Source organism: Hypanus sabinus, chromosome 3 (genome assembly GCF_030144855.1).
Source record: "Hypanus sabinus isolate sHypSab1 chromosome 3, sHypSab1.hap1, whole genome shotgun sequence".
NCBI classification, from domain to species: domain Eukaryota; kingdom Metazoa; phylum Chordata; class Chondrichthyes; order Myliobatiformes; family Dasyatidae; genus Hypanus; species Hypanus sabinus.
The window spans coordinates 130,237,341-130,262,990 of NC_082708.1; the positions used below are offsets into that span (position 1 = coordinate 130,237,341).

Consider the following 25,650-nt stretch of genomic DNA (forward strand, 5'->3'; position numbering starts at 1 on the left):
CTGCATCGCTGTCTGGTATGGAGGGGCTACTGCACAGGACTGAAAGAAGTTGCAGGAGGTTGTAAATCTAGTCAGTTCCATCTTGGGCTACAAGGTACCCAGGACATCTTTAGGGAGTGGTGTCTCAGAAAGGCAGTGTCCATTATTAAGGATCTCTAGCACCCAGGGCATTCTCTTTTCACCAGGTAGGAGATACAAGCTTTTAGGCGCACACTCAGCGATTCAGGAACAGCTTCTTCCCCTCTGCCATTCGATTCCTAAATGGACGTTGAATCTTTGGACACTACCTCACTTTTACAGTATTACTATTTTTGCACGTTTTAAAAGATCTATTCATATATGTAATTTATTTACTTATTATTTTAAAATTGTATGATTTACTTTTTTTCTCTGCTAGATTATGTATTGCATTGACCTGCTGCTAAATTAACAAATTAATGTCACATGCCGTTGATAATAAACCTGATTCTGATCTGTGTGGACTAATTGGTTGGAGTGCTTACAGACACATTCGATCTCTTGCTTCTGAGAACAGTGGTTCCTACTTGCTTCAAAAAGGCATCTATTGTACCAGTGCCCAGAAAAAAAGCATGGTCACCTTCCTCAGTGACACTGTCCAGTGACACTTGCATCAATCAGGTTTGTCATAGTGCAAATTTACTTCTAGTCTCGGATCACCTGGATCCACTCCAGTTTGTCTTCCATACAACAGATCAATGGAATATGTGCTTTCTGTGGTTCTTCAATTTGTTCGGGACCTGTTGGACAAGAGAAACTTGTATGTCAGACTGCTGTTCGTTCTTGCATCCAATTCCCCTTTCAAAACGCAGGCATCTGCATTTCTCTCTGCAACTGAATACTCAGCTTCCTTGTAGGCAGACCTACTGGGGATTGGTAATAACATCTTGGGTGTTATCTTGGGTGCACCTCAATGCTACTTGCACCCCCCCCCCCATTCTACTCCCTAAACACATGAATGTTTGGCTAAGTATGGCTCCAGTACCATCTTCATATTAGCCGATATAACTATATTGTTGGACGAATTACAGGTGACAAAGAGACAGCTTACAGAAGTATTATGGGTCACCTAGTTGAGTGCAAAAACATCCTCTCAATAACAGTAAAACTAAGGACCTGATTGTTGACTTCGAGAAGTTGGGGGGGGGGGGGGTGAACATGTGCAGGTCTACATCAGGGTGTATATATACATATTGTAATTTACAGTTTTTAAGTTGTGTTTTGCAGTGTACTGCTGCCGCATAAAACAAATCTCATGACCTGTGCGAGTAGTATTAAACCTGATGCTGATCTGGCACAGTAATTTGAATGAACGGGAATGTGAGAAGCTGCAGACGGCAGTGAACTCAGTCCAATACATCATGGGCATATCTCTTCCCACCATTGATAGTATATACAAGAGACAACCTTTTCAATAAAAGATTCTCTCCCATTGGATCATGCTGTATTTTTGCAGCCACCATTGGGCAGGTGGTAGAGAAACTTGAAGTCACACACCACCAGGTTTAAGAAGGTTTTCTGCTCTGGATTTGGACAGTGCTGATCCCTTAGATGTGGATGATGACACTGGATAATGTGAATGTCAAGGGTAGGTGAATGGGCTCCCTCTTGTTTAGGGATGGTCGTTGCTCAGCACTAATGTGGCACAAACATACAAGTTCTGGAGTGTATGAAAACTTTGGAAATGCCAGGTTGAAGAAAATAAAACTCCATTCTGTTTACTTTAAAATTGTAACATAGTTAACTACTTGGGAAGTTTCATCATTTAAAACCAGATATCAGGTGAGGGAAACTTTCATTGCTGAAAAGCTTTGGAAGCATTTTTTTTTTGTGTGAAACTTGCTAAAAGGAAAAAGGCAATTTTGATAAAACGAAAGTGATATTTCAGAAAGGAATTGGCAAGCCAATTAAAAGTGAGGTTGAAGAGAGCTATTGCCTAGAGCATGCATACCAGTTGAAACACAGTGTGCGTGCAGATAATCTCTTGGTACCTGTTGACGTAACTTTTCCATGTAGCTATCTCTATCAATCAGGTAATCCGATGTTATGAATTTACTTCCAGCATTCAGTGTAAATCATAAGTTTGTAATTCCATTGGATATCAGCACCCAGAGGTGTAGATAAATCTAAGTAACTGTTTGAAGTTTATTGTATATGTAAGTGTTACTTCCCTATGATACTGTGCATTCATTCATCATTGATATGTTGTTAGGTTACAAGCTGCCTTTGTCTGTTTGTGGCATCACACCTCTTATAATATTAAGCTATCTTCCAGTTAATATGGCATGCGTTTACATAATGCCTTGCATGTCGTATTGCAGTTAAACGTCTTAGAAAATACAGGAATGTTTCTTTGGTCCTTATGGGAATTAGGAGTGATTTTTTTTCCAGTATGCAGAGTTAGATCTCATGATGCATGACTATCACAGAATGCCAGTCAAATCGAGCTTTTAAATCAGCATTACAAATTATACTTTATTACTTGTAAATAATCCACATTAACTATTGCAGGTTTGATTAGTTATTGGATGAAAATAGTTTTGAAAGAGAGTAAGAAACGTTTGAATGTCTTTCACTGTGGTTAGTAACTAAGAAACCAAGCTGCAGGATTGCATTCTGTAAGAAAGCATCAAAATGAAAAGCTTGAAGCAGGGTGAAAGCAGGATAAATTTAAAAGCCATTCAGAGTGATACCTCCAAAAGGCTCTTGTACAGAATAAGAGCACATGAAGCTTGGGATGATATGTTGGAATTTTGGTCTGATTTACAGGAAAATTGGATTATTTAAGATGGTTGTGATTGTAGCTGTAACTAGAAGGTGCCATGGGAGTTATTGTTCATGTAAACTTCGCAGTTTCTTTGAAGTTGGGGCAAAATGGCCTGGTTCTATAATATATATGCATCTTACAATGTTTTATATTGGAAGATAGGTATTTTAAATTGTAAGCTTTCTACAGTTTAAAAAGGAAAATTTTAGATCATGCACAGTTATGTGGTCGTTTAATGACGACACTTCGTTTTATATAAAATCAGGACAGTTACATTGAAGTCATTTGAAAGTATTGGGTTGTAATTTGTTATTTACCAAACAAACTTCGTTAAATTATAACTGTTATTTGCTTTCAATCTCTATAGTTGTGTATTCCATTCTTCAATAGAGAATAGAATGTTTATTATCTACATGTCATGATGGAATGTTTAGGTGGTGACTTTGGTATTGGAACATTGGTTAGCCAATTATACTATGTTGTTTTTCAAACGACTGCATTATTTAACTTCTAGCTGCATGTGTTCAAAGGTAGTTGTGATAGCAACCTGGCAATTTGTGGCAACAAATTTATTTGAGTAGGGCAGAGAGAATATGTTATACATTAATAAATGAGCAAATAAAGGAAAGTGATGTAAACCTCCAGAATTTATGGGAAAATTTTTCTAATTTAGCAGGTGAGCCTCCTCAAAACCTCTAGTGATATTTTATATGTTTAAAATGTGAAAAGTGACATTTGTTACAATTTCAAGTAATTTGGTATATACTTCTGTCTTTTTAGAATACTTCTAGAATTTTTTTTAAAAAAGCTGCTTACTCTGCTTCTGAAGCATATAGGAAACCTCTAAGACACTGGAGGAAGATAAAGTTTAAATCCTCCCCCCCCCCCCCCAATTAGGTGGTTGGGTGGGGTTAAGAAGGAAGGGTTAATCAGCCTGAAGACTTGGGGAGGAAGTAATTGTTTTTGAGTCTGGTGGTCCTGGTGTGGATTCAAAGTAGCTTCTTCCTTAATGGGAGTGGGACAAAGAGTCCATAAGCATAGAAGCTCAAATTGTTTATGATATTGCTGGCCTTTTTCCGGCACCTATCTGTATTTATGGCTTTGGTGGGTAGTCTGGTGCCAGTGATGCAGTGCACAGCTTTGACTACCAGTTGCAGAGCCTTCCAGTCCACCATAGTGTAGTTTCAATGCAGTAATGCACCATGCTAGGATGTTCTCAACTGTGCATCTGTTGTGAGTATTGATGTGCATAGACCAGCTCTCTTTAGCATCTTCAAAGTAGAGGCATTTGTGAGTTTTCTTGAATATGGACCGTCAGAGTTTGTGTGAGATATGTACTCCCAGATGTTTGAAACTGTGTGCAATTTCCACTGCTGTGCCGGTGATGTGAAGAATGGTGTGAGTGGTGCAGGTTTTCCTGAAATCAGTAATCATCTCCTTTGTTATGTTGACATTGAGGATGAGGTTATTCCCTCCTTCCCCTGCTCCCTTGAATACAGAAGCTAGTTCTCTGAACCATGACTTGTGCCTGCAAGTTCAATTTCTAAACATTCATGTGAGTAAAGAAATTTCCACTTCCAGGACTTTTTATACAATTTTTGGATTTGGATTGAGATTTCTGCTTGTGGAGATTCTTTTAAGCAGGAATTCTACCAGATCTTAACATTTAATCCAGAGTGTCTGGTAATTAATTTATTACAATTTGTGGGTTTCAGCCTATTTTATTCCAAGTTTCTGATCTTGCTTATGTACTTTTAACTTTGGCCTTTTATGCTATGGATTCAATTTGATGTGTATCTCCCCATATAAAGACAGTATAGTGTTGGAACCAAGTGGCCTGAAAGGTCACTGGGTCAATTCACTGCAATATTTCTCAAAATGATCTCTATTCAATGATTTTTGGGGTCATATTGTGGAATGGAGACTTGTGAACAAAGATGCTCATTAAATGTGCTTGTTTTATGTCTTAATCCAAGAATCAGTCTAGTAAACCTTTTCTCGACTCTAATGAATTAACACCCTCCTTTTAATATGGAGACCAACACTGTACACATTAGTCCAAGTGTGGTCTCACCTATGTTCTATGTAACTGCAGCAAATCTAGCTTTTATATTCAGTCCCCCTGAGAGTAAATGGTAATGTTTAGTATATTATTTGTATCCTCTTCAGTGAAAACTGATGCAAAATACCTGTTTAATTCATCTGCTAGCATATTTTTTCCATAATTGATCCAAGGAGCTGATCTTTGACTACAGGAGGAGGAAACCAGAGGTCCATTGGCAGATCAGAGGTGAAGAGGGTCAGCAACTTTAAATTCCTCCGTGTTTTTTTTTAAGGAATATATGGGTCGGCACAACTTTGAGGGCTGAAGGGCTTGTACTGTGCTGTAGTATTCTGGTGTCTAGTGTATCATTTCAGAAGATCTGTCCTGGGCCCAGCACGCAAGTGCAATTACAAACCATGCACAGCAGCATCTCTAATTAGATATTTGTGAAGATTCAGCATGACATCTAAAATCTTGATATACTTCTGTGCAAGTGTGGTGGAGAGTATATTGACTGGCTTCATCACAGCCTGGTATAGAAACACCAATACCCTTGAATGGAAATCCTGCAAAAAGAAGTGGATTACAGCCCAGTCATCATGGGTAAAGACCCCTCGCCAGCATTACAAGAAACCAGCATCCATCATCAAGGACCCCCACCACCCAGACCAAGCTCTCTTCTTGCTGCTGCCATCAGGAAGGAAGTATAGGAGCCTTAGGACTCACACCATCCAGTTCAAGAACAGTTATTATCCCTCAGTCGTTAGGCATTTGAACCGGTGGGGATAACTTTACTCACCCCATCAGTGAAGTGTTCCCACAACCTTGACTCATTTTCATTGAGTCTTTATCTCCCTCTCAATATTTATCACTGTAATTTACTTATTTTTATTGTTATTGTTTCCCTTTGTTTTTCTCTCTGATACTTGCAGTTTGTTACCTGTTCCATATTGGTTGTTTGTCCATCCTGTTGGATGTAGCCTTTCATCGATTCTGTTATGTTTTTTGAATTTACTGTGAATGCCTGTAAGAAAATTAATTTCATGGTTGCATATGGTGACATATTTGTACTTCAGAAATACATTTCCTTAGAACTTCGTTAATGTGTGATCTCTCTTGTATCATTCCAGTGTCTTCATTTCTGCAGTGCCTGTCACTGGGAGATCTCTCTGCAGTGTTATCAAGTATTGAAGTTTAACATAAATTCTCTTGTTTTCATTTTTATCATTCCACAGCTGAGCCCCAAGTGTTTTATGTTTGCCTCATTTAATCTGTTTTTGCTCCTTTTAGTTATTGTGCTGCTATACTGCCTTAGATGCTTATTTTCCCCAGAGTATGTAAATCCACCAGATTGTATTTAACTATGTTGTAGTTAATTGAGGGAGATTGAAGGAATCAGGACGAAGGTGAAGACCGAGACCTAGGTGAAAATGAACTGTGTAATTGTTCACAGACCTGGCTGATAAAGTAGAAGAAAATACTGTGGAGAGATTTCCTTTATCATACGGAAGTGAATGTAATCTGAATTTTCTGATGTTAGCCAAATCCGCACATAAGAATTCATCCTTTATGTTTGCATTTCAATGGATTTTGCTGCACGTTAGCTGCAATATGTTTACAGCATTGGCTGTATTTCAAAGTGGTTATTTAATTGTACAGTTTTTGTAACATACAAAAATGGATATGAAAAGTGTTGAGATGATTTTCTGTTTTGCATGATCTCCTCTGACATAACCTCTGCATTTTAATTACAGAACCCCAAAGTTCAACCAAAGTAATCAAGGCAGGCAAGCCCAAGACGATAAAGAAACCTGGCAAAGTATGTAAAATAAGCTTATACTGCAGATTCTTAAAAGGTTGGCTTTCAGAATTTATTAATGAGTTTAGCATTGTATAAACCAATAAAACACTTTGCCTGGGTCACTTTTTCCATCTCATTTAACTCGTATTTCTTTGCTTCTTACCTACACTTCAAGCTCTTGCATCCAACTGTTTATTAACCATTTTTATAGAGATTTCCTGGCTGAACCCATTTACAGTCATGCATTTCTTTTCCTGAAGAAAGGTCTAATTCTCTTTGTACAGATAATGCATCGTTTTGTGTTTTGGTGTTTTCCCCTGATTTTGAGCATCTATACTTTTTATTGTTGTCGTTTCTTTAATCTGGTTACACAGCATCTACTGGCCTAACCAGCAATGTTTTCTTCAGAACACCTGGTGATTTTTTTTGGCTTTGTTTTGACATAGCAGGTTTAATGAGCATAAGGTATCAGCAAATTAAAAGTTGTTAAATTAGTAGCCAGGCGACTTGCTTATTAATAACACCTGCTGGGAAAGTATACATTTTGTGGCCATCCCTGTGGAGAAATTCACCCAAGTGATCACTTCCCCTTTGTACTGGATGTATACTTAAATACTAAGGAATTTAATGGTATTCAGAAGTTTCAGATACAGGTATGGGCTGTAGAGTATGCTATGTATGACATGGCCCCTTTGAATATTCTATAAAATATATTGTTTTTTAAAAAAGCAAAATAATTTACCACCTGAGTAAATATTGTTGTGAAGGCAGTAATGCACTCTGTATAGCCCTGATTTATCCCAGAGCATGTTTTATGCTTGATGCCACATTAATGGTTACTGTTTTTTTAAATGCAGCAAGGAAATAGAAGTAAATATGTAGATAAGTCGTGGAATGAAAGCTTAAGGTTGTCAAAAGTTAAGAAAAGGATGACGATGACTAAATCAAGGCAACATAGGATTCAGAGATATTCTGAACAGATGGATTTGGCTCAGTTTCCCTGGAGACCACTTGATGGATTTATTTTTGTTTTTCCTTCATCTCTTGTATAAAAGTCGTCATGCTTTAAGAGGGAAGATGTGGAAGTCAAATACTACCCTGTTCATTGTTTTCTCTTGCTTTTAATGGAGTCTTATTCTGAATTAAAGATCAACATTTTTCATGTCTAATTAGAATCACATAACAGAGAAATATGCCCTAAAGCCCACCAAGACTACACCAACCATTTATACTAAGCCACACACATTCCTGCCAGATTCTACCACTCCTTTACATACTTCGGTCCATTTACACTGGATAGTCAGCTACTAATTTGCACATCTCTGGAGCGTAGGAGGAGACTAGAATACTCAGACAAAACCCATGTGAAAGTGAAAACTGCACACAGCACCACAAGTCAGGACTGATTTGAGTCAGGTCATTGGAGTTGTAAGGCAGCTTCTCTGCCAAAATCACTGTAATCGGTCTCTTCCTTGCTTTGATCTGTATTTGAAAGGATCCAGTCTATATAATTTGGTATGAAAAAAATTACTGTTAGAATCCCTCGTGCAAAATATCTGTGGACTTGAATTTGCTATGATTCATCCAGTCTTTACTCCAAAGTTTAGTTGTATACCACATTGTTCATGGTCGGTGTCCATGCAATAAAATTGCTAAACTTGCTATCTTTCTCTTTGTATGAACTGTATAATATTGCTGACAGCCATGGGATCTTATAAACTTGTGGTCGCCAACCCGTCGATCACGATCAACTGGTCAATCTTTGAGACATTCCCAGTAGATCCCGAAAAAAAAAGAGAGAGAGAGAAAGAAAGAAAGAAAAATAAACACACAAATACTGTTGAGATTGCTTTCATTCCACGACTTATCTACATATTTACTTATATTTCCTTGCTGCATTTAAAAAACAGTAACCATTAATGTGGCATCAAGCAAAGAAGTTCCGTTCTTTCTGCTCAGTGCGCATAAGTGTAGCTCCCCCACACTACACAGTGTACTTAGTGGTCCCCAAACACCGGGCCACGAGGAAACGATATGAGTCAGCTGCACCTTTACCCATTCCCTGTCACGGCCACGATTGAACTTGAACCCACGGGAGGTCATCAGTCACCTAAATGCTGTCACACCCTCGCGCCAGGGATCACTGGTTGGCCTTGCGCGGCCGGCGGGAAGTACCATTGATGCCGGCCTGGAGCACAGACAGATGGGCGCCGCCTCTGAACCTGTTTAGCACACCGAATGTTTGTGGGGAACCCAGTGTTAAAATATTCGCAGGCGACCTAATTTGGGCGCAGGGTTTCGTAAGTAGCAGAGCAGCTTCCTCGCTGCCATCTACTGAAGGTCATCCCTTGGCCGATAGATCCTACAAGGTGGGGCGGACTCGCGTCCTGTCGCCCTCCTCGGTTGGTCGTTCTCTCTGGACTATGACCACCGTGACCCTGGCACAGGGACCTCTGGCCCTAACGTTGTCCTCTCACCCCGCCCACGACCAGCCACACCTGGCAAAGGCGGCGGGTGGGAGGCTGTCTAATGAGGTAATGAAAACTGCTTCGGTACCTTGAGTCCAACCACCCTGCACTTAAAGACAAACAGGTTGAGTTTTTTTCAATGAAAAAAACGTGAGCAAGTTGGACAGAAGCTAAGTGCCGAGAGCCACGAAAACTAAATTGCAGAATAGACTGGACATAAGGAACCTGCTTCGAGTATCGCTGGATTCCGGTTGTGTTTAACCCCCACCCCCCCGGTCGGCCGGCCCGCAAGAATATTGTCAATATTAATCTGGTCCTTGGTGCAAAACAGGGTGGGTTCCCCTTGTGTTTATACCTTGTTTCTACTTCTGGGTTGCTGGGTTTTACTTCTGGTCTTTTCTGCCCCGATGCACATGTGTGTAACTAATTGATTTGGAGTCAATCTTGCCTTTCACTAAGGCCGAGGTAGGGGGATCTTGGGCTTAAAATGGTTGGTGACCACTATTATAAAGACTATGGATTTGGTGTTAATTACCAAAGCCTTAGCTATCTCTTGCATTTATGCACTGTTTGTTGGAAAATGTTTTGTATTGTGAATCGTGGCCATTACACAGGACTATGGTCAAACTTGAAGACTTTGGCATCAGTATATTGGAGATCTTGATGTATATAGGTTATGTAGTGAGACCTCAAAGTTTTAATGATAAATTTTCTCATCAGCTTTGTGAGGAGCAGCCGACACCTCACTCCCCTTTCTTGCTCTTTCTCTGGATACGGCTTATCTACTGATATCTACTATAAGCCTACAGACTCTCACAGCTACCTGGACTATTCCTCTTCCCACCCTGTCTCTTGCAAAAATGCTATCCCCTTCTCACAATTCCTCCGTTTCCGCCGCATCTGCTCTCAGGATGAGGCTTTTCATTCCAGGATGAAGGAGATGTCTTCCTTTTTTAAACAAAGGGGCTTCCCTTCTTCCACCATCAACTCTGCTCTCAAACGCATCTCTCCCATTTCCCGCACATTTGCCCTCACCCCATCTGCCCGCCACCCCACTCGGGATAGGGTTCCCCTTGTCCTCGCCTACCACCCCACCAGCCTCCAGGTCCAACGTATAATTTTCCGTAACTTCCACCACCTCCAACAGGATCCCACTACCGAGCACATCTCTCTCCCGACCCCGGTTTCTGCAGGGATTGCTCCCTACGCGACTCACTTGTCCACCCATCCCTTCCCACTGATCTCCCTCCTGACACTTAACCTTCTAAGTGGAACAAGTGCTACACCTGCCCTTACACTTCCTCCCTCACCACTATTCAGGGCCCCAGACAGTCCTTCCAGGTGAGGCGACACTTCACCTGTGAGTCGGCTGGTATGGTATACTGCGTCCGGTGCTCCCGGTGTGGTCTTTTATATATTGATGAGACCCGACGCAGACTGGGAGACCGTTTCGCTGAACACCTATGCTCGGTACGCCAGAGAAAGCAGGATCTCCCAGTGGCTACACATTTTAATTCCATGTCCCATTCCCATTCTGATATGTCTGTTATCCATGGCCTTCTCTACTGTCAAAATGAATCCAAACTCAGGCTAGAGGAACAACACCTTATATACCGGCTGGGTAGCCTGCAACCTGATGGCATGAACATTGACTTCTCTAACTTCCATTAATGCCGCTCCTCCCCTTCTTACCCCATCCCTGACATTTAGTTGTTTTGTTTGTTTTTTTTTCTCTCTTTGCCCATCACTCTGGCTGTTCTCCATCTCCCTCCGGTGCTTCCCCCCCCCCCCCTTTCTCCCGAGGCCTCCTGTCCCATGATCCTTTCCCTCCTCCAGCTCTGTATCACTTTCGCCAATCACCTTTCCAGCTCTTAGCTTCACCCCACCCCCTCCGGTCTTCTCCTTTCGTTTTACATTTCCCCCTGCCCCCCACTACTTTCAAATCTCTTACTTTCTTTCCTTTCAGTTAGTCCTGACGAAGGGTCTTGGCCCAAAACGTTGACAGTGGATCTCTTATAGATGCTGCCTGGCCTGCTGTGTTCCACCAGCATTTTGTGTGTGTTGAATTTCCAATGTCTGCAGATTTCCTCGTGTTTGCTTTTTAGATGAACATCAGTTTATGTCAAATGCATGATGTTTTGTTACATAAAGAAGTGCTGTAATAGTTCAGAACAGTAATGTAATATTTAAAAAATGTAAGGAATAGTCACCAGGTCAAACATCATCTAAGTTGACAGGACCAGAGCTAAAATTTCAAGTGGTCAGTCTTTTCTCGGAATTATAATTTAAAAAATAAGCTTGTTTTTAGTTGTAGAGAAGGATCTGCGTTGGTTGTTATAGAGGTGTAGGAAAGTATGGTGTACAAACCGGCTCTTTGGCCCATCTAATCCATGCCAAACAATTTAAACTGCCTAGCCCTGTTGACCAATTTTCTATCTAGCAAAAAATCTCATAACTGTCCCCTACCATAGTACTACAAATTACATTTGCATGATGTGCTTGTCCCCTATGATTGCATGTTGTGGAGTGCCACAGTGCATGTGGCAGCATATGTTGTAACCATGTCTCTGTGGTGACATTGTTCCCATTTGTTTCTATTTGTGGCATTGATTATCTGTTTTCTTACATTTGCCACAGAATCAAAGAACTCCTGTTTTGTCTTGGTATTGATTTACTTACACTGACTTTAATTGATGATTTTCTTGTATCTTTTTATGCTTTTTACCTTCTTGACAGATGAGTTACAATTTCCATTTTTCTAACCCATTTTGCACTTGCTCAGCTCCTCACTACCTACATTTTATTTTATAGCTATATTTAATTTACTAGGACACTGGTTCCAACCTGATTCACTGAAGCCCATGCCAGTGGATTAGCTGCCCCTTTGCCAATACTGATGCTCTTACCCAGAGAAACCCACACCAAGCTTTGAGCCAAGTATTCTACTCCCTGGTCTTATTGACTCAAAAGATTATAGCATGATTTTATACACTGTTCAAAATTCATATGGTTTTTATACAGCAATAATTCATTCCATTAGCAAATAGTTTGCTGCTTGAAATGTAAATGGAGTAGGGATGGAATGTAGGGCTTTGGGGAAAGCAGGGGATTGGATTGATCTGATAGTTCTAACATGGTATGTCATTTAGTAATATAAACCTCAAAGAAATTACTTGTTTTTGATTGACCAGTGTTTTTTCTTTAATTAGGCGAGTGACTTCAGTGACATCACGAACTGGCCTACTCCAGGAGAAATCGCTAATAAGGAGGTATGTTGTGTACTCACAAATAAATTTTTCTACTTTATCAAAATCCTACAAGCTGGGCTGTTAAATGGCAGCAAATACTATTGCATACAATTTATTGTAGGAAACCAGCTGCTGCCTATCAGTTGGGTGGGTTGAAAAAAATCAAAATACATTCACTAACTGTGGACTGCAGAAAAGCTGACTATTTATAGCACCTAATGGCAGGTTTTTAATTAGGGTGCATTTTGAGATAACTGGCAGATATCAATAGAAACTTCTGAATTAAGTCTTTATATGCTGAGTGTAATCTTTATTTCATCCAGTATTGACATATTATATTGTTGTGGTCTGGTTTATTTTAATTTCATTTTCTTTTGCATGGTTTAGTCCTCTCAGTCAGAATATACTTAAAGAAATGCAAGTAAGGCTGTCAGAGTTCACTGTAGTCAATAAAACTAACAGCAACACTTTGAATTTGTGTAAGTACAGTTAACCAAAGTAAAATGAGGTACAGTATACGGTGGCCATGTGTATTAACAATAATGAGCTGTGTTTTGTGCATGCCCCAATTTTAATTTGTATATCAGTAATATAATTAAATTTATTTTTTATTTCATTTTTGGCTTCTGTGAAGATTCAACATCTGATTAATCATTTGTTTGACTCATTTAGAAATTATTAAAGATGTCAGTTCAGTAATGCTAAATGCAAAGCTTGGGCCAGTTATTTATCTCTTATGCTTTAATTCTTATGAATTAGGATTTCTTGAATCCTAATTAGATTGTATTTGGGGAAAGTGGCCTGATAGAAAATCTACAGTAGATATTTTAAAAAATAGTTGATCTCATTATGTCTATAGATATTTTCCATTATAGATCTGAACAAATCAACTTGGGTACTTTTTTTTTTGAAGATGTTAACTTAATTGTGCAGCTTTATTAAAATGTGTAGTGTATCTGTAAATATGAAATTTGTACCTCTTTATATTTATAGCATCATAACATTATGAACCAGACAAGCAAAAAGCCTCTGAATAAAAATAAGAAGAAGGATAAGGCTGAAAAGAAGGACAACAGTGAGAGCAAAGAAAATAGAGAAACACCTCAAAATGATGAGGAAAAATCAGCCATTGACGATGAAACCCAGGGATCTTCACAAAAAGGGAAGAAAGGTAGTTTCTTCTATGCAATATCTCAACTTCATAATTTGTATTTATTTTTCAGCTTCTCCCAGCATTCTTATTTAAAGAACTCACTGGAGTTGCATTACGGTAATACAGTATAAAATCCAGTGTATATGCGTAAACAGGCCATAAAAGTGGAAGGGCGATATTGGCAATTGTACACTGGTGTGATGTGCAATAACATGTATGGTTCTGCAGTGGATTGGAAAGCCATATTCAGCCTATGTTGACATAGACATGTTTCCCACCCACTGCTCAGTTGGCCATGTCTTCTGCTCTTGTCACCTTGCTTGTGAAGGTTTGTAGTAATTACTGACCCTGCTAATGTCTTTGGGCTACAGGTGACGTTGAAAGTTTCAAACTTTGGAAGCTTATAGATCTTTGCAATTTGGGCAGGTAACTTCACTTTTTGTACTGTTCCCAAAATGAGCTGGTATCTGTCATGTAGACAGAAAGCAACATGGGTTTAGGCTGAAATTTGAAATCCGACTTAATAGGATTACCTAATTTACTGTGTGAGATTTGGTTTTATGTGATAATAACATTAAAGCTTAAAATTTTTAAAAAGTGGATTGAAAATGGATTGAAATTATGGTAATGGAAAGGTTTTAGAAGGAAATATAGATAAGTAAATAACATCATTTTCAGAACTTTATATTTGCATACTATGTAAGTGCTTTTACGAAGAAAGCATGGCAGTACCTCTACTTAGTTAGCAGCTTGCAAAGATGTCATGCCAAATCTAAAATTTTGATGAACTTCTATAGATGTGTGGTGGATAGCATATTGACCAGCTGCGTCACAATCTGGCATAGAAATACCCAATGCCCTTAAGCAGAAAATCCTACAAAGAGTAGCGGTTATGGCCCAGTCCATCACGAGTAAAGCCGTTCCCACCATTGAGCACATCTACAAACCCCATTTCCAGAAAAGTTGGGATATTTTCCAAAATGCAATAAAACAAAAAATCTGTGATATGTTAATCCACGTGAACCCTTATTTAACTGACAAAAGTACAAAAAAAAAGATTTTCAATTGTTTTACTGACCAACTTAATTGTATTTTGTAAATATACACAAATTTAGAATTTGATGGCTGCAACACACTCAACAAACGCTGGGACAGAGTTAAAATAAGATTGAAAAGTGCACAGAATATTCAAGTAACACCGGTTTGGAAGACTCCACATTAAGCAGGCTAATTGGTAGCAGGTGAGTTGTCATGACTGGGTATAAAAGTAGTGTCCATCAAAAGCTCAGTCTTTGCAAGCAAGGATGGGTCGTGGCTCATTCCTTTTTTGCCAAAATTCATGGGAGAATTGTTAGTTCAAAAGGAACATTTCCCAACGCAAGATTGCAGAGAATTTAGGTCTTTCAACATCTACAGTACATAATATTGTGAAAAGATTTAGAAAATTCAGAGACATCTCAGTGCATGAAGGGCAAGGTTGGAAACCACTGTTGAATGCACGTGATCTTTGAGCCCTCAGGCGGCACTGCCTAAGAAACCGTCATGCTACTGTGACAATTATAGCCACCTGGGCTCAGGAATACTTCGGAAAACCATTGTCACTTAACACAGTCCGTCGCTGCATCCAGAAATGCAACTTGAAACTGTATTACGAAAGGAGGAAGCCATACATCAACTCTATGCAGAAACACCGGCAGATGGACCGAAAGACTGTGGAACCGTGTGCTGTGGTCAGATGAGTCCACGTTTCTGCTAGTTTTCGGAAGAAACAGGTGTCGAATTCTCCGTGCCAAAGATGAAAACGACCATCCTGATTGTTATCAGTGAAAGGTGCAAAAGCCAGCATCTGTGATGGTATGGGGATGCATCAGTGCCCGCGGCATGGGTGAGTTGCATGGATGTGAAGGTACCATTGACTCTGAGACATATATTAGTATTTTAGAGAGACGTGTTGCCATCAAGGGGATGTCTCTTCCCGGGACGTCCATGCTTATTTCAGCAGGACAATGCCAGACCACATTCTGCACGGGCTACAACAGCATGGCTTTGTAGACACAGAGTGCATGTGCTTGACTGGCCTGCTGCCAGTCCAGATCTATCTTCTATTGAAAATGTATGGCGCATCATGAAGAGGAGAATCAGACAACGGAGAGCACGGACTGTTGAGCAGCTGAAGTCTTATATCAAACAAGAATGGACAAAATTTCCAATTGCAAATCTACTACAATTAGTATCCTCAGCTCCAAAATGATTAAAAAGTGTTATTAAAAGGAAAGGTAATGTAACACAATGGTAAACATGCCACTGTCCCAACTTTTGAGTGTGTTGCAGCCATCAAATTCTAAATTTATGTATATTTACAAAATACAATTAAGTTGGTCAGTAAAACTATTGAAAATCTTTTCTTTGTACTTTTGTCAGTTAAATAAAGGTTCACGTGAATTAAAATATCACAGATTTTTGTTTTTATTGCATTTTGGAAAATATCCCAACTTTTCTGGAAATGGGGTTTGTACATGGAGAGTTTCAGAAAAGTAGCATCCATCGTCAAGGGCACCCACCACCCAGGTCATATGCTCTCTTATCTCTGCTGCCATCAGGAAGTAGGTGTAGGAGCGGGACCCACACCACCAGGTTCAGGAACAATAACCCCCTCAGTCATCAGGCTCTTGAACTTCACTCAACTTTGCTTGCCCCATCACTGAACTGTTCCCATAACCTATGGTATCATTTTCAAGGACTCTTCGTCTCATGCTCTCAATATTTATTGTCCATTTATTTATTCCTGTTTTTTTTTTCTTTTGTATTTTTACAGTTGTCTTTTGCACACTGCTTGTGTGCCCTGTTTGGTGTGGACTTACATTGATTCTGTTATGGTTATTGAATTTATTGAGTATGTCCCCAAGAAAGAGAATCTCAGGGTTATATATAGTGACATCTATGTACTTTGATTAATTTACTTTTCCTCTTCCAATTCCATTCTTCTGTATAGCACATACATTTGTGATTTGATCATTCATGTGACAGCACCAGAAAATATTGCTTTTCTGGATATTTTATTGAAGGCTAAATATCTTGCCTTTTGCTTACCATGTTATTTATATGTAAATAGACCATATTCTTGGTAGGCAATTATTCTGATCTTTAGTGCTGTATTTATTTCTTCCTCATTTTTTTAACTATTCAGTTTTTTTGTTGATTGCTTTCAGTTTTGAATAGAAGATAAATTCAGCTTTAATATTGAGTTACACATTGAAGATGTTCATTCCAATAATTAACCAAAGGATGGTTCTTCTGAAATGTAAACATTCACCAAGTGATTGCAAGTTAATTATACTACTTGCAAGCCTTTATTTTGAATGTAATAGGCATCTGTTAGTCTTGAGAGACCATGGATTTGCGCCTTGGAAAGTTTCTAGGCCGCAGGCCTGGGCAGGGTTGTATGGGAGACAGGCAGTTGCCAATGTTGCAAGTCTCCCCTCTCCACGCCACCGATGTTGTCCAAGGGAAGGGCAAGGGCAGATACAGCTTGGCACTGGTGTCGTCACAGACCAATGCCTTGCTCAAGGACACAACACACTGCCTTAGCTGAGGCTCGAACTAGCGACCTTCAGATCACAAGATTAACGCCTTAATGACTTGGCCATGTGCCAACATTTGTATGTAACATGCACATATAATGTACATCCTATTTTTTAAAAATGTTTTTTCCTCTAAAATGCATTATTTCACATTGAAGTTGTTATCTGTGCTTCTTTATGTTGCATTTTATGTAAATGTTATGCTTTTGTTTTTTCTAAATAATCTGATAAGTATACACATCTGTTATTTTTAATTCCAGTTGTTTTATTTTATGCATTGAATTCACCTTGTTGCCCAGGTTTTATTTATTGGGATTCTATGATTTCTGTTTGTGGTTTTCATGTTTAAAGTTTTATTGCATTTAAACAATTATGCTTCAACTTGAAATGTGTTGTTTCTGGAGGTAAAACATTTTCTAAGCCATAAGATGACCTATATTTCCTTTGTTCTGCAGCTTCTATTTGGATACTGAAAAATTGTTGACATTTAAACTTTATTGAGCATAATTAAAACTATTTTATTTTTAAAACATTTAGCCAACAAGCATAAATGGGTTCCATTACATCTAGATGAAGTGAAGCAGGATGGACAAGAAAGGCCTAATTCACGTAACAGTTTGCGATCTCAATCAGATGCAACACGATCAATCCAAAACAACAAAAGAAATGATTATTCCAGAAGTAAGTGGCTTGCATATTTTAATTCAGTGCAGTATTTTGACGCTTGTTTATATTAGCTGCAAGATTAACAGTCAAACAGATTTTATAGATGGATATGTATTCCCAACATTTTCAGATGTCAGCAACTCCAATGTTCCAATTATCAACTGTGTAAGCTGCAATGAGTTTAGATTCAAAATTTGGTTTCCTTTTCTATATTGGAATATGCATTGCTCTCTGGAACATATTAAAACACCTCCCATTAATCTATACAGGGTTAATTAATCTTTCAGCAAAGTAAACAACCCAGCAATAATTTCTCTTTGATCTGAGAACCAACTGAGGAAAGGCCACTAGAAGCTTAGGGAAAATACGAGTTGACAAATGGTTACGATTCTGTGAAGTTGTACGTGTGCTCAAAGTTCATGTCCAACTTCATTCAGCTAAAAATGTAATGTTTTTATCTTTTTGGAGAGTTGGTCTACAGATATTAAATTGAGGTACAGAATACAAGACAATTTAATGAAAATATTTCACCATTCTCTATTAATTTATTCATTTGCTTTCATTATTTTCTTGGTTTGGAATATTTTGAAAAAGTATTTCTTCAGAAAGCTTACTGAATATTTTTTGCATTGGTGGGGGGAGGAATTGCATGATTCAATTGGTTTGTGATTAAATTGATTTGGAAATACTAAAGTATAACCAGAATACTAATCAAATGGATATCTTTAACACTTTTTTAAACAATGGAATTTCCATAAGAAACAAACCCATGGCACAAGTTCTTAAAATAATGTATATGTGAATTTTAAAATGAAGTTTCTGAAAAGTCATTTGGCTACCAGACCAGTCAGACACAGTCAGAGATGATTCACTAAATTATTCACATTTAAGCAATGGTCACTACAGAAGATGGGTAAAATATCATAGTAATTTTCTTTAAAATATTTAATTTACTTTTTGTGAAGGTTGGCGCCGAGATGACAAACGTGATAGAGACAGAAGAGATGATGCTGATGAAGTTGGCAGCGTTAGGAGCGAGGGTGGTGGCATGCGAGGAAGTTTTAGAGGAAGAGGACGAGGAAGAGGGCGCGGCAGAGGACGTGGTAGAGGAAACTCGCGTAGTAAGTATTTTTGCTATAATTTGGCATTGATTTTATTAAACCAATAATTTGTAATTTAAAACATTAGACATATAGGGAGAGACAATGATCACAGGTGTTGGAATCTGGAACTAAAAAAACACTTGAAGCTGACTGGATCTGGCTGCATCTATAGAAGGAAATGGACTTCTTTGTCATGAATCTTCATCTGGGCATAGTTTCGCTTGTGGCCAAAAATGTAATGGATAGAAATATATAGGTTAATTCAAAGGGGCAATTTTGGTATGAGGTAAATTGTTCTTTAAATTTGTGGAAGTAATCTCGATTATAACAATCTGTTATGTGTTTGTGTGAAATTTGCAGTGCAGTGAATACTTGGTGAAGCTATTCTTCTTTGTATTTCCAGTGTTCAGCTTAATAGTGTATATTGTACACAGAAATCTGTCCCATGAGCTAGCTGTACAAATAGAATGATGTGGGAGATGTGTGACAATGAGTGTAAATTCTATTAACCTGACTAATTTAGTTCATTTTTTTTTTCTTAGTGAACTATGATTATCCTTATGGGTACAAGCAATCATATGAGACCTCTGACCAATATATAGCAGAATACAACACTAATATGATGTACTATTACGATGATGGAAGTGGAGCACAGATGTATACAGTGGATGAAACTTTACTGAAAGAGTACATAAAACGTCAAATGTATGTAACAATTTAATTTCTGCTAAACAGAGTTGTTAACTTTAGGAAAACAATGAAGTATTTTAACACTATTCATTTCTTTTTAAAGTGAGTATTATTTCAGTACAGAAAACCTGGAAAGAGACTTTTTTCTACGGCGAAAGATGGATGAACAAGGCTTTCTGCCTATTTCCCTAATCGCTAGCTTCCACCGAGTGCAGGCACTAACTACTGACGTAAATCTTATTTTGGAGGTAATATCTTTTGATCCCGTTATGTCAATTGTGGGAACTTTGCAAATTCTGAATTTTATTAAGGCATTTGGCCCTTTTGCCTGGCCTAACCCAAGTATGCCCAAAATAAACAGGAATCCACCAACCACTATGGCCTTTTGCTAACTCCTAGTCACTTATTGTTCTGTGAAGGCTGTCCTTTGGAATTGAAGCTGACTGGTTTTTGGCTAGCTAATAAGGTCAGTTGGAGATGGGAAATTCTTCAACATCACTCCAGTGCTGCCTAGCCTGTTTTTCCTCCTGGGACAAACACAGCTTGACAGCATATTTTACGTCACATAGAACCATCTCCTCTCCATATCTCTCTGATTCTCCAGTTCTGAACTTTTGCATTGGTGATTTCCTCTCTGTTGAACACTTCTTCCCTCTGTTAGCTAATTCTCATCTGAATAAACCATAAAATCCTTTCAATGGGCTTTTGTGTGTTTTGGGAAAAAGAAAGTATAGTTGCGTTGTACTAAAAATAATATTGCTGCTGTTGAATTAGTTTTGGAAAACTGACTAAGTGGGTTTCTCTTCAAACTTCAATAGTGAAATGCAGCAGATACTGGAAATCTGAATGAAAGGAAAATTGCTGATAATACTCAACGTCAGACACTATCTGTGGAAAGACGCAGTGTTAGCAGTTTAGGGCAATGATATTTTACCAGCGTTCTGTTTTTCTTATCCCCCAAGCTTTTCCAGTGTTTTTATTTCAGTTAATCATTAATTTTTACCTAATTTGGGTCCTGCCTTAATATGCAGTACTATAAAATTCAGACGTATGTTAAAATTACTACCTTTTAAGGGTCAGAGGTTGATGAGAACGTAGGATAGACAGGATGCATTCAGCAGTTGCAGCCTTGCAAACCAGCGTCCCTTCAGGTTACTGTCCACGGAAGTGTTTATCCTCTAAGTGAAGATTATTTTCGAAGTTTGGTGCACTATGTGAATTTATCTATAGTTTCTGGGTGAGTTTTTGGTCTTGGAACAAAAATAAGTAAAACAATAAACCCACTGAAAGGACTGTGGGGTCAGGATTGAATTTGGGTCACTAGAGCTAGAGACAGCAGTTTTACACACGGCACCACTGTGCTACCCACTGCTTTATTCTTTAGCTACAACCTCGTGACTTGTGTTTCAAATGTAAATGAGCTTTTCTGTAATAATGCCTAATTCTGTCAGCCTCTAGTGCATTCTTCGAAGGCAATCCGGGCTCCGATCACTGTTTATCTTGTGAGATCACCTCAGCAGCACTTTTCAATTGGTGATATGCAAGTCAATAAAAAACAATTGACTCCCATCCACCCTGATGTAATCTATCATGATTTTAATTTCCTATTATCCTTGTTATTGGTAGTCTTGTTTGCCTCAAATTTGTCTTATTTGTAGTTTTCATCTTGGGGTAATTAGTTTGGTGTTCAATTTTCAGAATAAAAGCACATGTTCTTTCAGTTGAGGAATACCTAAAGAAAATAAACCTCAACTTTATCATGCCATTGCGCCTTCATTGAGTACATTGTGTATAGTTACGAAAGCATTTCGCCTGTTCAAAGTTGTAACTTTGCCCAGCTCTGCACCTCTGGTGGCTTCTTCCATTTCCCTATCACCCACTGTGTTGGGGTGAAACAAAAGCTTTCCCTCTCAACTTAAACCTGTACCTTCTAGGAACAGACTGCCCTTACTTGGTAAGAAGACTACAAAGCTGCATAAGATCATCCATCAGTCCCCCTTGCTTCAGGGAAAACAGACCCAGCAACATCCTTGTGAATCTTTTCTACGCCCACTTAAGCTTAATCACATCCTTTGTGCAGTATTGTGCACAATATTCCAGGTATGATCTCACTGAAGTCTTGGACAGCTGTCCTGTCCAATTGAAGGCAAGTGTGATGTACAGTAAATGGTCCTTGAGGGTGTTGATGTACAGGGGAAGTCAAGGGGTATATGTCCATAGTTCCCTAGAAGTGGCAACATGAGTAGAAAGGGAGGTAAAGAAGGTGTATAACGTACTTTCTTTCAGTTAGGTATAGAGTAGTATGAAAGTTGGGAAGTCACATTGCAGCTGTATAAAACTTGGATTAGGCCATATTTGGAGTATTTTGTACAGTCTGCTCCACACATTACAGTAAGGATATGGAGGCTTTGGAGAGGATGGGGAAATGGTTCACCAGGATGTTGACTGGATTAGAGCATTAGCTATAAGAAGAGAATGGACAGCATCTCTGAAGTGTTGGTGGTTGAGGGCTGAGCTGATTGATGTATATAAAATTATGAAAAATTTCTGAGAGGGGAATGTCAAGTACTAGAGGTGAAAAGGGGAACATGTAAGAGAATATTTTTTTTCACAGCAATGATAGGTGCCTGGAACAGACTGCCAGGGAAGGGTGGAAGCCTATGAAATAGCAACATTAAGAGACGTTGAGCACACAGGTGAACATGTAGGGATGGGACAATTACAAAACATGTACAGCAGATGTATAGTTTAAATTGGCGTGGTCAGCACAGATATTTGAAGACAAAAGTTCTGTTCTGTATTCTATGTTTGAACAGAATTATAATCATAGGACTTGGCATATTTCCCCTGTTACCCCGCCCCCCCCAAGTGATCGTTCCCCGAGGAATGTCCTCCCCAAATATTGCCATGATTCTCCATAAACTGCTATAGCAAATCAATTTTTCCCTCATCATGCTAATGCTAACCAGCAGCACAAAACTAATGGAATTTGCTGGTCTAAGCAGCCGGTGGTCTAATCCTTTTGTTAGCTTTTATGATAACTTTACATGTTTATGGATGTTGAACAATTGGGTAAGATTGTCGATAAACTACTGTTTATGCTTGTATTTTGAATTGATTTTAGTGATAACACTTAACAGTGTTATCAGGGCCACTTAACAGGGCCATTTTTAAAGTGAGGAATATTTGTTAGAAATTTTGATTTCGGAGATATGTTAGAATGTATGTATTGAAGTAGTAGTTAGTGATGCCTGTAAAATCCTGAAAGCAGTTTAATGGATGAGTTTTCCACAAATATAAGCTCTGCCTCCGTGGAAGTTCTCTAGGTGTAAAAACACAAGTAAGCATTGTCTTGTGGAATGCTATTGCCTTGCTCAAATTTATTTATTCAGTTTTAGATCCAATATAGGGAACAGAGACAATGAACAATATTTTCAGCATTGAAACTCTTAACTGCAGTTTGTGAAGCTGCAGCAAAAAATGCATTTTGAAGGAAAAAAATGCAACGTAAATCACTTGACACCCGATGGTAATGTGCAAAAGATCAGAATTGTGAAAACCAAAAGTGAAATGTGTTTTTTCGACAACCAGCGCGGTCCTGTGCTGGGGGCAGCGCCTGGGTGTTAACATGCTTTTCTGCCAACGCAGCTTACTAATCCATGGTTGAAACGTGGAAGGAAACTTGTGCGATTACGTCAAGGACATACAAACTCCTTAGAGCAGCAGGATTTTAATCCTGATGATGACAGGCAATGTAAAGTGATAGTGCTCCCTATTATGCTACCATGTCGTCCATTATATGAACTTAAAAGCATGTATAACTTCAAAACTATACCAAAACTTGAATGCTATCCTTGAATTTGTTACATTTCTTAAAAATCTAATGTCTTTATTAATGTTTAATTTCACAGGCTTTAAAAGGAAGTACAGAGGTGCAAATTGTGGACCAGAAGATGAGGAAAAAGGAGTGTCCTGAAAAATGGCCAATTCCAGGACCACCTGTATCTGATCTTCCAAGGACTGATTTTTCCCGTTTAATCAATTGCCCGGAGTTTATACCTGGACAGATGTATGGCTCTCAAACTGGTGAGGATTCTGGAATTCTTCTGATTCTGTTGAACTAACCTGTTGTGTGAAATCAGGTTTCTGGGTTCGGTGAGTGTGAATAGAAGACACTCACAATCGGTAAGTGTTATTTACAGGACAAAATCAACACTAAACATTCAGTTAAACCCTTCAAGTTACACTTAGTTACAAGTACTTGTCTAAATTGAGTGCTTGAAGTGGCGCGGCAGAACAGATACTAAACATACACCCAGTGGAAACTACTTATCTAAAGTGTACACCCAGGACCTCCTTTACTGCAGCACACTTCCACTGTTTCCAGGGCACTGGTTGCTTGTGGTGACCTGGAGAGCAGAAAGAGGCACCATGGTTTCCGCGCGCTACATTTAAACTCTACTGGTGCTGTGACATCATCAGCTAAGTGGCAGCTAGTGGGAGGGGCTGCAATGCTTCTTATGAGGGCCAAGCCCAGCCTCTCATGGGGCAGTGGCTTTTGATGAGCAGGTAAGTTTGACATTTACTGTAGCATAACCACTGCACTAACAAAACATTAACTTAAAAGCATGTAAAATAGTCGAATGTCTGTTTCTTGCCTTTCTGGTTTGAACCGATCACTCAGTCTCAATTTGCATTGATCTCAGCTTGCAATCCTAGTTGTGTACAGTAAAGTATACTGAACCTTAGCCAGTGAAGTGAGAAGCTTCATTCTAATGTAAATCAGAAGTGATTTTTATCCTGCAAGGAGAGAAAGTATTGTCAGATTAGAAATTCTGTCCATACCTTTATGACTCTAGTTACCAACTATCTCAACATATTTGTTTAGATTTTCCAAATATACCTATATGTGTAAATATTATCTGCAATTTCTTGACTTTTCATTTTGTATGTCTGGTGCTTTGATACTTAAGTTGTGCTGATCGACTCAAAAAATACTCATCTGTTAGTTCAGAAGGGGCAGTTGCATAACTGAATCAGCTTTTACAACACTAGAGTATTCACTTTCCAGGGATTTTATACTGAGACTCAAGTGATGTTGGTTGATAGCTTCAGGAGTATGTTTGACATGTACAGTACTGTGCAAAGATCTTTGGCACATATAGTTAAGACTTTTGCTCAGTACTGTATTTGTCAAAGTAGAACATACAGAAATTTTGCAAACTGGTGGGAGCAAAGGATGTTGGGAATAGTGAGAGTGAAGCGACTGAGGAGGGGTGTTGGACAGCTGGCAGAGGAGTGCCGGGGGGGGGGGGGCGTTGGTGCAGAGACGCCCAGCGCTGACTCACTAGACAAAGTCATTTGATTCTAAATAATTTATTGATCTGGTACTTCCTGTTCCTTGCCCTCTCCTTTCCCCTTTTTTCCAACCCTCTCGCTGCTCCATTCCCACTCTCAGTCTACAGAAGAGACCTATATTGAAATCAGGTTTATCATCACTCACTAATGTCATGGTTTCATTTGTATGGCAGCAGTAGAGTTGAATACATAAAATTACTGTGGTACTGTGCAAAGGTCGTAGGTACCCTAGCAGTGAGTGTGTATTTGCAAGTTCAAAAATCTGTTCCTTTTACTGCCTGAAGGAGACTGAAGCACTAAAGAGAATGCAGAAAAGATTTTAACTTTAGTAACTTAATAGAAGATTGTGCAGAAACATAGTTGTTGAAGAATAAGAGTAGATCATTTAACCCCTTAAAATTGTTTTCATATTGACATTCTGGTCGACCTCTGACTTAACCTTACTTCCCTATCTGTCACACTCCCCACCCCTCACACCCAGCAACTAATATCCTTTACTGATATTTAGATAACAGAAGTCTATCAATATCAGTTAATAAGTGAATCTCCATTCATTGCCACTTGTAGAAAAAATATTCAAACATCATCTTGCTCAGCTATTGCGGAACAAAACTTAGAAAGGCTTGATGCCTTAGTTTGCATCTGGGGGGGGATTCTTCTTCCCTGTCTTTGGTATCAGCCTTGGTGCCACATCTTCTCTTCCTGAGTTTAGTTTCTGTTAATATCTTGAAATTCTTGATCTTTAATTAAAGT

The 25,650-nt window shown here is 38.9% G+C and overlaps 1 protein-coding gene across 5 annotated transcripts in view; it reads left to right on the top strand.

The window, feature by feature from the left end:
- The window catches only part of LOC132391653 (la-related protein 1B-like), a 63,742-nt gene that overhangs the window by 12,218 nt on the left and 25,874 nt on the right, over positions 1-25,650 (top strand). For all 5 annotated transcript variants that reach the window (XM_059965119.1, XM_059965115.1, XM_059965116.1 and 2 more), the window contains exons 3-10: positions 6,584-6,648; positions 12,308-12,367; positions 13,340-13,517; positions 17,618-17,761; positions 18,712-18,867; positions 19,392-19,554; positions 19,643-19,787; positions 23,451-23,625. In XM_059965119.1, the coding sequence (XP_059821102.1) occupies positions 6,584-6,648; positions 12,308-12,367; positions 13,340-13,517; positions 17,618-17,761; positions 18,712-18,867; positions 19,392-19,554; positions 19,643-19,787; positions 23,451-23,625 (1,086 nt within the window). The remainder of the gene's footprint in view (positions 1-6,583; positions 6,649-12,307; positions 12,368-13,339; positions 13,518-17,617; positions 17,762-18,711; positions 18,868-19,391; positions 19,555-19,642; positions 19,788-23,450; positions 23,626-25,650) is intronic.